Source organism: Macrosteles quadrilineatus, unplaced genomic scaffold (assembly GCF_028750875.1).
Source record: "Macrosteles quadrilineatus isolate MER2022 unplaced genomic scaffold, UCM_ALF_1.0 Scaffold_4__1_contigs__length_99947679, whole genome shotgun sequence".
NCBI classification, from domain to species: domain Eukaryota; kingdom Metazoa; phylum Arthropoda; class Insecta; order Hemiptera; family Cicadellidae; genus Macrosteles; species Macrosteles quadrilineatus.
The window spans coordinates 51,366,705-51,379,578 of NW_026542597.1; the positions used below are offsets into that span (position 1 = coordinate 51,366,705).

The window sequence follows — 12,874 nt, forward strand, 5'->3', positions numbered from 1 at the left end:
TTTTCCAGATGCGAGTTCCTATCAACCATATACATTTTGCCATATAACTTCGTAATTTACTGGACTGCCGCAATCATACTCATACTGATTATTCTACACATTGTATATTAACATTAGAATACCTCAAAGTTTATGTGATGGGCTTAGGTAAAAGATTGTGCACTTTTCCTGATGCGAGTTCCTATCAACTATATACATTTTGCCATATAACTTCGTAATTTACTGGACTGCCGCAATCATACTCATACTGATTATTCTACACATTGTATATTACCATTATAATACCTCAAAGTTGATGTGATGGGCTTAGGAAAAAGATTGTGCACTTTTCCTGATGCGAGTTCCTATCAACCATATACATTTTGCCATATAACTTCGTAATTTAATGGACTGCCGCAATCATATTTACCCTGAGTATTCTACACATTGTATATTACCATTAGAATACCTCAAAGTTGATGTGATGGGCTCAGGAAAAAGATTGTGCACTTTTCCTGATGCGAGTTCCTATCAACCATATACATTTTGCCATATAACTTCGTAATTTACTGGACTGCCGCAATCATACTCATACTGATTATTCTACACATTGTATATTAACATTAGAATACCTCAAAGTTGATGTGATGGGCTTAGGAAAAAGATTGTGCACTTTTCCTGATGCGAGTTCCTATCAACCATATACATTTTGCCATATAACTTCGTAATTCACTGGACTGCCGCAATCATACTCATACTGATTATTCTACACATTGTATATTACCATTATAATACCTCAAAGTTGATGTGATGGGCTTAGGAAAAAGATTGTGCACTTTTCCTGACGCAAATTCCTATCAACCATATAGATTTTGCCTTATAGCTTCGTAATTCACTGGACTGCCTCAATCATATTTATACTGAGTATTCTACACATTGTACATTACCATTAGAATACCTCAAAGTTGATGTGATGGGCTTAGGAAAAAGATTGTGCACTTTTTCCTGATACGAGTTACTATCAACCATATACATTTTGCCTTATAGCTTCGTAATTCACTGGACTGCCTCAATCATATTTATACTGAGTATTCTACACATTATATATTACCATTAGAATAGCTCAAAGTTGATGTGATGGGCTTGGGAAAAAAGATTATGCACTTTTTATGTTCGGAGTTTTAATTGATCGCATTATGTTAAGCCATAGCTACGTATAATGTACACTACGGTCTCAAATATGCCTTTTAAAATACGTCAATTAATTAGTTTTAACTTGTATACACGTTTTATCAATGTATAATTGACATTATATAAATATAAAAACATCATTTCGCACCGTATTGTCATTGAATTGTGTTTCCGACATCCCTGCAAAACACGTTTGTGGCGTCCGCAGGAGTACCAACCCACATCTATTACAAACCGAAAAAGCGCCGATGAAAAGAGCCGCTAACTTCACGACGGTTAGTCCCTCCCGTGTGCCCCACCGTGGGTTAGCCTAGTCTTTTGCGATTCTCAGTTTAAAAAGAATTATTGATTACTGTATATTAATTCATCTAGGGTTGAAAATAATCCTCAGTTATCAACTAAACGCGATTTTCATTAAAGCTTAAATGTACCATATAGTTAGTAAATTGGCTCACGTTATGCTATAACTTGTTAGGTTAGACCTGTGTTGACATTAATAACATCTCCAAGCATTCCAAGATTTGTCCCAAACACATAGGCCCTAAGATATGGACTCAAAGGTCAGTAGCTTGCACATTATTTTAATTAAGATAATCCATGTTAATTACATTTTAATCTTTATCTCTAGGCTATTTGTTATTTTTAATTTTCCTAGGCATGAGAGATAAGTTCTAGGCCTAATTTAGATTTATTCAAACAAGCCATGACATCCATTGTGTAGGCCTAAGGACAATAGGCCTAAACTAAAAAGCCTGTGACTTTTATCTTTTCCCTATTCCCATCGCTGAAGCAAAGGAATAAGTTGAGTAACTTAAATAACTTAGTTATATTTTTTAGAAACGTAAATTTTTGAGGAAAATACATTCTGGGTTTAGGTAACTTATAACTTTTTGGCATTTGAAAGGTCTATTCACACTCATCAGTTCCGGCATGTCTCATCAGTTATGTCACAGTCATCAATTTTTACTAACTCAGGTTCGTCAGTTAATCTCCTGGCGACCGTCAGCTAATATCAGATTTATTCCCAACGATATTTTGAGATTATTCAGTAGGCCCTAACTTATAATTTAACTTTTACAGAAGCCTAAGGTGCCAACAGCTGAATTCTGTAGCAGTACGCTCCTGCCGTATCAATTACGATACATCTTCAGCTGTGTTTCACAGGTTAAAACAGATCACATTGAGAGTGTTTGTCACATATTTGAATAAAACTACGAATACAAATACAGACACACATTATTTGCATTGTATAAGTTACTGACATAGACAAATTCAGCTAAATAACACAAAAGTTTTTAGCAACAATGACCTATAGGCCTATAGTCAATGGTACGGTGCGGCGCAAAGGTTGTAAGTTGTGCAAATAATGTGTGTACGTTGTCGTGTCCATATTCGTGGGTTTGTATTTGTTGTTTTTTTAAGTATTTTAATATGTAACAAACACTCTCGATGTGAGCTGCGTTAACCTGTGCTACGCAGCTGAAGATGTATCATAATTGATACAAAACACATACACTGCAACAGAATTCAACTGTTGACCTTAACCTTAAAACTTAAGGCTACTGTTAAACGTAAATTATACTGAATAATTTATAGGTGTCTAGGCTTTAATAGCCTAACGAATTTTGTGATTGCTCTGACACCTGACGGTCGTGTGATGTCACTTATGTGTTTGTGATAAAAAAACAGTGTTTTTATTTTAATAAGTTAGGGTAAGTAGGCTAATTGTGTTTATATTTTAAGTAGACCTTTTGTTTGTAATAGGACCTGTAACAATCATCAAGATTGACGATGAATCATTGACAGGATATAGGCTACCGTAGTGATTTAATTTTTTACCATTCTTGACTGTGACATCATTGTAAATAAAATGAAGAAAGACTGACTGAAACCACCTGACAGACAGTTGACTGATAGGCCTATGTGTGATTCAACCTTTACTGTGTTAACTTAGTTGAATACCGTAATAGGCCTAGATATGTATTCCAGTAAGTTAGACATTTTTAGGCCCCTAAGTTGTCTTACTGAAAGACTGGATCAATATTGTTTGATCTCTTAAGTCTAAATTATAGCCTCTAATATCAATGGTTATGTTATTATTATCTAATATAATGCGATATTAGCACATACAAAACAAGACTTAGAAGATCTAGTCAGAATATTGATTGAGGAAACGAAAAAGGCTGGCCTTGAAATAAATGATAGAAAAACTAAATATATGCAATGTGGTAGACGAGATGACCAAGAAGAGGACAATGAAGTCCTGCAGATAGAAAACCATGTTTTCCAAAAAGTGAACAATTTCACCTACCTGGGAGTCTTATTAACAAATGATAATAATGAAGAACTGGAAATAACTAACAGACTCAATGCTGCAAACAGAAGCCTCCATGCATGTAACAAAATTTTGAGCTCAAAGCTGTTATCCCGCAATACTAAAGTAAGAGTTTATAAAACTATAATTAGACCGACACTAATGTATGGATCTGAGTGTTGGGTAATGAGCAAAAAATCAGAAAAACGGTTAGTAACTTTTGAAAACAAAATTCTTAGGAAAATATATGGCCCAACTAAAGAAGATGGATTCTGGAGAATTAGACATAATTTCGAAATAAGAGAGCTATATAAAGACCCAGATATAACAGCTGAGGTAAAAAGCAGACGCATTAGGTGGGCGGGTCATGTCCTCAGAAGAGAACATGGCACAACCTTAAGCAGTGTATTAAGGAACGACCCAGAAGGCAGAAGGCCACCAGGCAGGCCTAAACTGAGATGGAAGGACCAGGTGCGACGGGACTTGAGGAAGCTGGGTAGAAATGAAGACCAGGCGCAGGACAGAGAAGGCTGGAGGCAATGTGTAGGCGAGGCCAAGTACCACTTGGGGTACCTATGGCCACTGCAGTAAGTAAGTAAGTAAGTAATATCAATGGTTAAAACGTTAAAAGTAAAAAACTTTTCAAAAGTTAATGTCTGGTGATTCAGCGCTTGAATGTAGTGCCTATTATCAGGTTTTTCGGGATAACTGCCGAGTGTGCTGTTTGGTTTTTCACTCTTTGCGTGGCGAGTTTCAGGACTTTTTCATTTGTCACCTGACACATTACGTATTTCCTTTTTTTTTGTATTATGTGATGTTGAAGGAATTGTTTTATTTATAAAATCTTTAATGTATATTTCATGATGTACCGTACTAGAATTACTGACGTTTTCCAATGACTTTGTACTTAAAGTTCTAAAGGAAATAAATTGATCTTATGTCTTATGTCTTTACTTGAGAAAGTTGCCACAATTTTACCAAAAACATATTTTTTAGGATTGGAACATGACCCAACCCCCCACTGCCTTGGACAATCTGACAGCAGCTCTGAAGGGGAACATTATACCAAACCAGGAATATCTGCTGCAAGGCAGTGTCATCGATTCTGCTGTTGAAGTTCTGCTACACAGGCTTCGAGGACTGTGTGATAATGTTGACTCTGGACCAGAAACATTTCATGACCACGAAATGTGTTTTACTCTCCGTGAGTAAATTTTTATTTGACTCATTTTTCTTTTGTAGTTTCTTAAATCTGCATAGAAAGATGAGAGGCTACATGCATCTGCATCCTGATCATGTAATTTTAATTAAGTCTATTATACTTGAGGTTGTAAGTCAGTGGTTTAGTAACCTTGAGTCCATGGTAAACGTAGTGGGTTCGCATCCTGGTGCTTGTCACCATATTTTACCTGTTTCCGTTTTCATTTTGTACTGATTGACTCATCCATTGCTTTGCTGAATTCGTTCTATGCACAGGCCCGAGATCTACCATGTGGCCAGGGTAATACAAGAGTAAAAGGGGCGGCAAACTTCTTTTTATAAAAAAAAGATTAATATTTTTCAAAGGGAAGAGCTACATCTGAGTTGTTTAGCTAGATGGTTTTTTTTTTTAATTTCAAACAAAACACTACCTAACTTAGAGTTTTCAACTACTCACAGAACTATTCCCTTTGGTCAGCAAATTTTTTGACATTTGCAATTGAATGTTGGTGCTTTACAACTGAAATTTCCTTTCTTGCCCAGTGCCTAGAGATGTAAAGAATATTGCAAACTTTTATTTGCATCTACCTGCAGTTGCAGTGACTGGCATCAGCAAATGTTCTCGAAACCCTTTCCTGCCTATCCCTATACAAGATGTTCCTAAACAATCAATTTACAGTACTTATGCTAGCCTTAGCAACCAGTCTCTCAATTATTGTTGCCCATTACACTGTTGTTGAAAGTAACACAGGTGTTTCCCATGTGTGCCTACTGGGAACTCTTCAGTTTACAAACTGGTTGAAATTCTGGTACTTTCATATTACAGTATACGGAGGCCACTTATTTTAGGAGGATTTTTTTACCGTAGACTGAAAATAACTACATGATTGAAAAGAACATACTTTAATTGACTTACTGTCCAAATTTGACATGATTACAATTAGCGACCTTCAATGTCGGCGAGGATTGAGTTGAAAGCGTCGCCGCCGCTAGCTGCCCCATGTACTCTGCCAAGTAGGTATACAGCGGGCTGTGGAGGTTATGTAAGGTTGGGTTATCAGAATATGTTTGTAGGACTTTCCTCATTTCGTTGTGAATCGAACGATACCAGATGGGTCATCACTCAGGACACTGACCCAGATACAGGCGGTGGTGACAGGTGATGCGCACGCTCCGGTCAACAACCTCACCTGGGCCTGCTTGGAGGGGATTTGGCGGGTGAAATTATGACTCATCTGGTATTGTTCGATTTATAACAAAACGAGGAAAGTCCAACAAACATAGGCCTATTTATGATAACCCAACCTAACATAACTGCCGCAGCGCGCTATATAAGAGTGGCCTCCATATAATACGAAAGTACCGATTCTTTTATTACTGTTCTTTATCTAATAAATTATATATTTCAGGAGGGACCACAGCCCAGCTCCAGGCCAGCTTAATGTTGCGTGTTAGAAGAGCAATGGACTACCCGGAGATGCCATGGCAGCTGAGGTACATTGGTCAGCCAGAGCTCGGCACAGGTCTGTACTTAATTAATTGTGTAACCCTCAGTGCTACAAGTCTTTTTGCTGATTATCAGCAACAGTTTTATTTCTTAGCTTTGTAGCTCTATTTATTATTTGGTTATGTTATTTTAACTGTTTATATCTTGCTAATTAAAATCATCTTAGGCCTATATGAGTTTGAGATCCGTCCAAGGCAGCCACATTTAACAGGTCATGTTGTGAACATTATTGAAGCTTATGTTTTGTAACTTATTGCAGGTGACAAGTCTCGGCCGACCATTGTCCGCAACAGTATTGACATTGGCACCAGCAACACAGTTGTTGAATTCCTCACTGAGCTCGGCTGCAGGCTGGACTTTGAGTATACTGCGAGAGGTTACATGTTTCGCAAGGGCCGGATGAAGATCACTGTGTCCAAGATATTTAAGGTGAGATATCTATGTTTAGTCAACTTCTAGTTCCAGTAAAGAAAGTATCGGTTAAGCCTTGTTGAGGTTGAGCATGATGTAGAGAAACTTGTGTAGTAAATAGCCTAGGCTCAATTAATCGTCACAATTTAGATTTAAGATTAGAATTTTATTCAGATAAGTTTGTTTTTTCAAATTCAAATTTTTTTATTTATGATAATACAACAGCTTTGCCTCGCCAAGTTAACAAAATTTGTCTTCAAGGTCCAATTAATGCACGAAAAAAAAAAAACTTTAAATTTTTTCTTTTCCTCTTTTACAAAAATGTATCTAGCACTCTGCACTACTAATTCCTTGGCGGTTTGTAGCAGGAACCTATGTATACAGAATAATTGGCAGCAAAAATACAAAACTCTAAACTGTAGTATGAAAAATTGCTTTATCATCTATGTGACTTATAATCTATGAATTATATTCCATTGTCTTTGTTTTCCTGGTTTAATGGACCAGGAGTTACTAATTGAAGAGGCATTGTCAATCTAACTGGAGAATGAATAGTATCGTTTGTTTCTTGCTCGTTTGTTTTTTAAATCATAACCTCTCACTGAGAAAAGTTATGCCCATGCATTTACATAAAGCAGAGAAAAATCAAAAAACTAAAATGCTTGAAAAGCTTTTTTTATCTTTTTTCCCTAAAAGATGTATTTTGTACTGTGTTTAGCAATAACTAGGTACAGACCAGGTAAGTATGTGATAGATTCTTCACTGTTTATTCATAACATATGAACGTCTCTTATGTTCTCACACAGTATTCTCATTATGTCAAACCAGTATATTCAATTAAGACAATTATGGCACAGTAGTTGGTTTGGATTAGGTTACAATTAATTTCCATTCTAGCTCCTGACCGGTTGTACATTAGGAAAACAGTTAAATATAGCCTAATTATTTAACCGAAATACAGCTCATGTACAGAACATGCAGACATATGTGTTCCTAATGTTAGTGAATCTTGGTTAAATTATGTAGCCTATATTATATATTATTATAACTATAACCTTTGATAAATATTGATACAACTAGACATTCCATCCCCATGTTAAAGTTGTCACCAGCTTTTTAATCAAAATCGTTGTAGTTGATGAGAGCCACCGACAAAATGCGCTGATCTAAATTACCGATTTATATTGAATACAAGAAGTAACTGTTTTCCAAGTCAAACTGATGGAAAGACTTATTGTGAGCTATAGCAACTGGTACGACCCATCAACTATGTCAGCAACATAACGTTAGGGGAAAATTGTTTAACACTAACACATTCTGTGACTCACACAACTGTGTTATTTTTGTTATTTTCAATAAAAGATTGGCGACTTATAGATCCATATAGATGGGATGACTACTTCAGTACCCAAGAGTCAATGATATAACCCAGTAAGTGTTCTTACTGAATTAGGAAACTTGCTCAGAATTAGGTAACTCATGTACTCTTTTATCAACTATACCTTATTGGCGGAACCCAAGAAAACAAAAAAATACCCCCGCCGCAGCAAACCTGCATACTAAGCGAATTTCCATTTGTCTGAGTTGATTTTTAAATAAATCTACTTAAATAACATAAGACTGAGTACCTAGGTTTGCTGCTACAAGGAAACTAATAAAATGTATTTTTTAGTAAAATATTCATAGCTTAGTATAAAATAAATAAATTTGCCAAGTTTGATCAAAATATATCCATAAACTAAACAAGCAAACAACAACATTTTAAAATATTCTCCATAAGAATAACATGGAAATTTTAAATTTACAATTTTTTGAATTTTCTCCGTTACCAATAATCGTACAAAAACACTTTAATATACTAAATTATTTGTTCTTTTAAGCTCTTTAAAAAGGTCTAGAGAGAAATTGGGAAATTTTGTATTTTGAGGGTCAAAAATGAGAAAAACCATTTTTTACCCCATAAAACCCCCCGTAAAACCCCGTTCGTTTATCGCGCGTTACACCTTTAAACCAAATTTCATCAAAATCGGACAAAAATTACTCAAGTTATCGCGGTCACGGACGTATATATATGTCTAAATATATATATATATATATATATATATATACATATGTAAAAATTTGAACGAATGGTGTTTTTAGCCTCTGGGGACATCAAAATGAAAAAGTAAATCGGTCCCGGGCCTGGGACTTACCGTGCCACCTACGGTAATAGCTACTTCCCTATAGGGAAATTCGCTAAAACTGAACCTATTCCTCGACCTAGGTGTAAACCAAACTTCTTTTCAATCAGTTTGTTGATACATCCCCTCACCTTTTTAGAAAGGTTCATGTCAGAGTAGAAAAAAAACCTGTTAAAGTAACTTAATGCTTTAACTTAGTTGATGCTGTTTTAGATGGTGCAACCCAAACCACCAGACAGCATGGAGCCTATCTCTCAGTCGTACCTTGTTGAGCTCAGCGTGTTGGCACCACTGGGACAGGACGCCATTGCTGAGGACATGCGACTGTTTGCGGAACAGCTGCGACCACTCGTTCAGTTGGAGAAGGTGGACTACAAGAGACTGCCTTTGCCCATGGGGCCATAGATCATAAAGTGTGAATCATGTGGATTTCAATATTTTTTGTATATATTTAATTTAGTAAGTTAATTAAATGTACAGTATTTATTTTTATTCTTTTTTCAACCTCTATCTGGTGGTTCATTATAAGCTTACTTAAAATTAGTTTGTATGCTAATAGTACAAGGACATATTTTAATAACATACATTAAAATTTTTTTTCAATAGGTTAATCTAACCGTCTAACCATTCCATTGTAAAACATATAAACATCCCTCACAAGACCAAGGACGTAAAACACCCTTCTTTTGAAACGTATGGAATCATACCCACATGGTGCTCAACGTAGACTGCTCTCCCCCACCCCTGCTGCTGTGGCTCCACTCACTTTGTCGGGGACCTGCACTTATTGGTTATTGACACACAGCAGTCACTTCCCATCCACTTTTATACGACTTTACACGAGATGGCCAACCATCACTCAACAGCAAGTGGACGAGCAATATCAACGTCACTGATTTACATCTGTCTTGCATTGAGGTAGAAGAGCAGGAGCGGAAACGTCAGGCTAATCTACTTCTGCTGCTAGAGAAGTAGAAAGAGCTTCATAACAAAATTGATCGTGTTTGTTTGGTGTTCTCAGCCTCAGGACAACATCGAATGGACCGAGTATGATGCAGATATAGCAAGATGGACAGAACTCCAAAATGCAATCAAGGAGTTAAGAAATAAACAAATTGTATTAGTATATAAGTTATTATAATTTCTTGTTTCTGTAACTTTCAAAATTGTTTTCTGTAGGCCTAAATAAAGAATAATCAAAAAAGAAATGTATGACCTTGAAAACCATGTTATTACCGTCATACCTCTTGACAAACCATAACCACCTTAGGGTTAGAAATTAGTTTCTTCCCCCTTTTACGTCACTTCTGTCTCTTTAAACACATAATTACCACCTGTTTTGTGTAACGACTCCCCTCCCCACAACTCTCAAGAGACACTAAATTTTACACCATAAATCAAAATTAGAATATTTCACTGTATCTGACAGTATTTAGAACCAATGAGGTTTGAGTTGGGAGGTAAGAGAGATGTCTTGGTGTAAATGGAGAAAGGAGTGCACATATGTTTCTTGAGTCAGAGTGTGGACTTTTTTTACCCACTTAGGTAAGTCAAGTCTATGATCCTCAAAAAATCCTTAAAGCCGTGTTTTCCTAGGCGCGGAAGCGGAGAGCAGAGAGAGGAACGCGGAGAGCAGACTCCACTTGTCCTAGGTAATTTAATGTTACTGTTTTCCTAGAAGCGGAGTGGAACACCATGTTAATCTCTTTTCCGCTCTCCCTCCGCGTTCCTCTCTCCGCTCTCCGCTTCCGCGCCTAGGAAAACCCAGCTTTACAGTTGCTATTTACATTACAATAAAAACACTGTCTTATTACCTCCATAGAGCAGCAATTCTAAGTGATCATTTAATGACACTATTCAAATAGAAAACGAGCTGATGTACCTGTGCTTTGCACCCGGAAGAGGATTGAAATAGAAACATTTTGATCTTTATAAAATCTTAACATCTTTTATATAAAATAGTTTCTCATCCGCCAACGCTTTTAGAAACAAAATTCAACATTTATGGCCTTTATATAGAAATGTTTGTGGTTTTTAAATCTGGTAAGTAAGTAGTATGGAAACCGCCATTTTGGTTTTGATTAATTTTAAATCTTGTGTAAGCTAATAAGAGAGACACTTACAAATTTTCAAAAAGCATTTTCACATACACGATTTACCTCATCTCCCTTATTTACAAATCCTTTTTCTTTATTTCTGATATTAAAAATGTCAATCTTAAAGTTTCAAAACTACTATTTTTTATGAAAAAATTGTATAGGTCAATCCTCTTCAAATTAAATCACAAATCCTTCCGCAGTCACAATAAATCACATAGACCTACTATTAATACCATATTAATAACTAACTTCAAGTTTAATAATTAGACACCAAACCATGGTTGTGTTGATAATAAACGTTATTAGCGAATTTTCCATGCTATTACCATAGGTCTCATTATAAGACCTGGACCTGTGATCGATTTTATTTACTTTTTTCCTTTTGAGGTCCCTAGAGGCCAAAAACACCATCCTTTCAAATTCATATATATATATGTGTGTATCCGTTAGCATGATCCGATTTTGATGAAATTTGGTATAAACGTGTAAACCTACATTTATTTAAATGTGTTCCCAAACCAGCATGATCGGACCATGGGGACGGGGGTTTATAGCGGGTTTTATGGGGTAAAAATGGGTTTTCCCATTTTTGGCCCTAAAAACATAAAATTTTGGAATATCTTTCCCAACCATTTTGTAGAGCTTAAATACCCCCGCCGCAGCAAACCTGCAGACTAAGCGAATTTCCATTTCCCTGAATGGATTTACACTAAAATGTCTCCTTAAAAATATCACATTTATTCCCTATTTAAATAGAATCAGTTTAAAACATACTTAGGTTTGCTGCAACAGGGAGGGTAAAAGTGTTTTTTATGTAAAATGTTAATAGTTGGTAAGAAGTAAAAACATTTTCCAAATTTGGGCAAAATATGTTAATAAACAAGCAAACTACAACAGTTTAATTATTCTCCATAAGAATAACATGGGAATTTTAAATTTAAAATTTTTTAAATTTTCTCCGTAGTCAATGAACATTCAAAAACACTTCAATATACTAAATTATTTGTTTTTTTTAAGCTCTTCAAAATGGTCTAGAGAGAAATTTAGAAATTTTAAGTTTTTAGGGTCAAAAATGAGAAAAAGCCATTTTTACTCCATAAAAGCCCCCATAAACCCCCGTTCCCATGGTCCGATCATGCTGGTTCGCGAACTCGTTTGAATAAACGTAGGTTTACACGTTTGTACCAAATTTCATCAAAATCGGATCATTTTTGCTCGAGTTATCGCGCTAACGGACACATATATATATATATAAATATATATATATATGAATTTGAACGGATGGTGTTTTTGGCTTCTAGGGACCTCAAAACGAAAAAAAAAATCGGTCCCGGGTCCAGGTCTTACCATGAGTACTACGGTAATATAGCTTATTCCCTATATGGGAAATTCGCTAAAAAAGAAATAATTTAGTATATTGAAGCATTGTTGTATGCCTAATGGTTACAGAGAAAATTCAAAAAAGTGTAAATTTGAAATGTCCATGTTATTCTTATGGAGAAAATTAAAACTGTTGTGGTTTACTTGTTTATGGATATTAAGTTGATAAAATTTGACAAATTTATTTATTTCATACCTACTATACTAATTTACGTTTGGTCAAAAAACACTTTTTACCTTCCCCGTAGGCCTAGCAGCAAACCTAAGGACTCGTTTAATGCTACTGTGTTTAAATTGGGAATAAATATGTCTTATTTATGAAAATATTTTAGTAAAAATGTAATCAGACAAGTGCAAATTCGCTTAGTCTGCAGGTTTGCTGCGGCGGGGGTATCTATTTTATAATCAACCACAGAATAAACCGAGCAATTTATTAAGAAAACTAGAAATAAATACAGGTTGAAGCTTCATCGAGATTGGACCATTGTTGTAACTGTAAGAAAATCCACATAGTTCTGTAATTTGCCACCAGGTAGCACCTTATTACTAAAACGATGTAAAAATAGTTTCTGGGTTCGCTCACAGATAGCAGCTAAGTACACTTTTGGAT

General features: G+C 35.7%; 1 protein-coding gene across 1 annotated transcript; it reads left to right on the forward strand.

The window, feature by feature from the left end:
- Nucleotides 1-1,485: 1,485 nt before the first annotated feature.
- On the forward strand, nt 1,486-9,281 carry LOC128992092 (mediator of RNA polymerase II transcription subunit 18). The gene is made up of 5 exons (XM_054415499.1): nt 1,486-1,730; nt 4,481-4,688; nt 6,094-6,207; nt 6,451-6,620; nt 8,999-9,281. The coding sequence occupies exons 1-5, from the start codon at nt 1,719-1,721 to the stop codon at nt 9,188-9,190; spliced, it is 696 nt and encodes a 231-aa protein (XP_054271474.1). The 5' UTR covers nt 1,486-1,718; the 3' UTR covers nt 9,191-9,281.
- Nucleotides 9,282-12,874: the final 3,593 nt, after the last annotated feature.